This window comes from Plasmopara halstedii (genome assembly GCF_900000015.1).
Source record: "Plasmopara halstedii genome assembly, contig: Scaffold_650, whole genome shotgun sequence".
Taxonomy (NCBI): domain Eukaryota; phylum Oomycota; class Peronosporomycetes; order Peronosporales; family Peronosporaceae; genus Plasmopara; species Plasmopara halstedii.
The window spans coordinates 2,807,210-2,808,204 of NW_020187567.1; the positions used below are offsets into that span (position 1 = coordinate 2,807,210).

At 41.4% G+C, this 995-nt stretch overlaps 1 protein-coding gene across 1 annotated transcript; it reads right to left on the minus strand.

Annotated features, from left to right (window-relative positions):
* Positions 1–93: 93 nt before the first annotated feature.
* On the minus strand, positions 94–855 carry PHALS_13191 (acidic fibroblast growth factor intracellular-binding protein; the record flags this gene model as incomplete). The annotated part of the gene is made up of 1 exon (XM_024728895.1): positions 94–855. The coding sequence occupies one exon, from the start codon at positions 853–855 to the stop codon at positions 94–96; it is 762 nt and encodes a 253-aa protein (XP_024579327.1).
* Positions 856–995: the final 140 nt, after the last annotated feature.

A 995-nucleotide genomic window follows, 5' to 3' on the forward strand; every position in this document is an offset into this window, starting at 1 on the left:
ATGCCGAGAAATCCAATACTCTGGCTTGAAGGCAATAAGGATGACGCTGTAGCGCTGCGAAGAACGATGCTGTAATTTAACCCATGAGTACTATCAATTACCTTGTGACTCAAAGGCGTTTGCTATCGCATCATTCCTCATCTCCTCTACATCTTCGTCAGATAAAACTTGTGAAGTGGTCGAAAATTGGCAGCGATCATAAACTTGAAGCACAATAGCACGGCAAACACTTAAAAAACGGTCCCAACTTGATAGCATCAAACCAAGTGATTCTTGTCCGTTCAGATACCACACGTCCAGCTCAATGAGCGCATCAATTAACGCGGTAAATATTTTATCAAGCAACGACTTGGTCATCACGCAATTATGTAAAACACGCACGACGCGGGTAAATAAATATTCCAAAAAGTGCTGAAGTTCTTTTGGTTGAGATAAACCTGCACCAATCGTCAAAAAGCCATGGACCACAAGGTGCAAGTTGCTCTCAAGTTTGTTTAAGCTACGGGAATATCTGCTTAGTGTTCCATTCGCAGTAGCGGAACATCGTAACCGACTTATAACGTTCTCCTGATACATCCGAAGAACATCATTGTCATTAATTAAATAAGCTTTTAGATCACGTAGACAGTTTGTCAATGGATGACTAAGTTCCAGTCCAATGGTTTCTCTCACACTTGTTGGCTGAAGTCTTTCCTGAAGAAAATCAATCCTCGGCCACTCTTTTGTACTTGGAGATCGTAACACAATTTGAGCGCCATTACTTACCACTGAATCTTTGACTGTCTCCTTTCTACTTTGAGAGGATTGAAGCGTCGTAAGCAGCTTTTGTTGTGGTATCCAATGTGTCATAATCATTGTAGTAATTAAGCTCAAGTCAATCCATGTAAGGAATCCTGTAACCGGGTGTTGTGGATGCACTTGGAATCTTGTGTGTAAAAGAAAAAGTAGACAGGCATATTTACAGGCTAGTGACTCGGAGAGAACAAAGAGCTCAC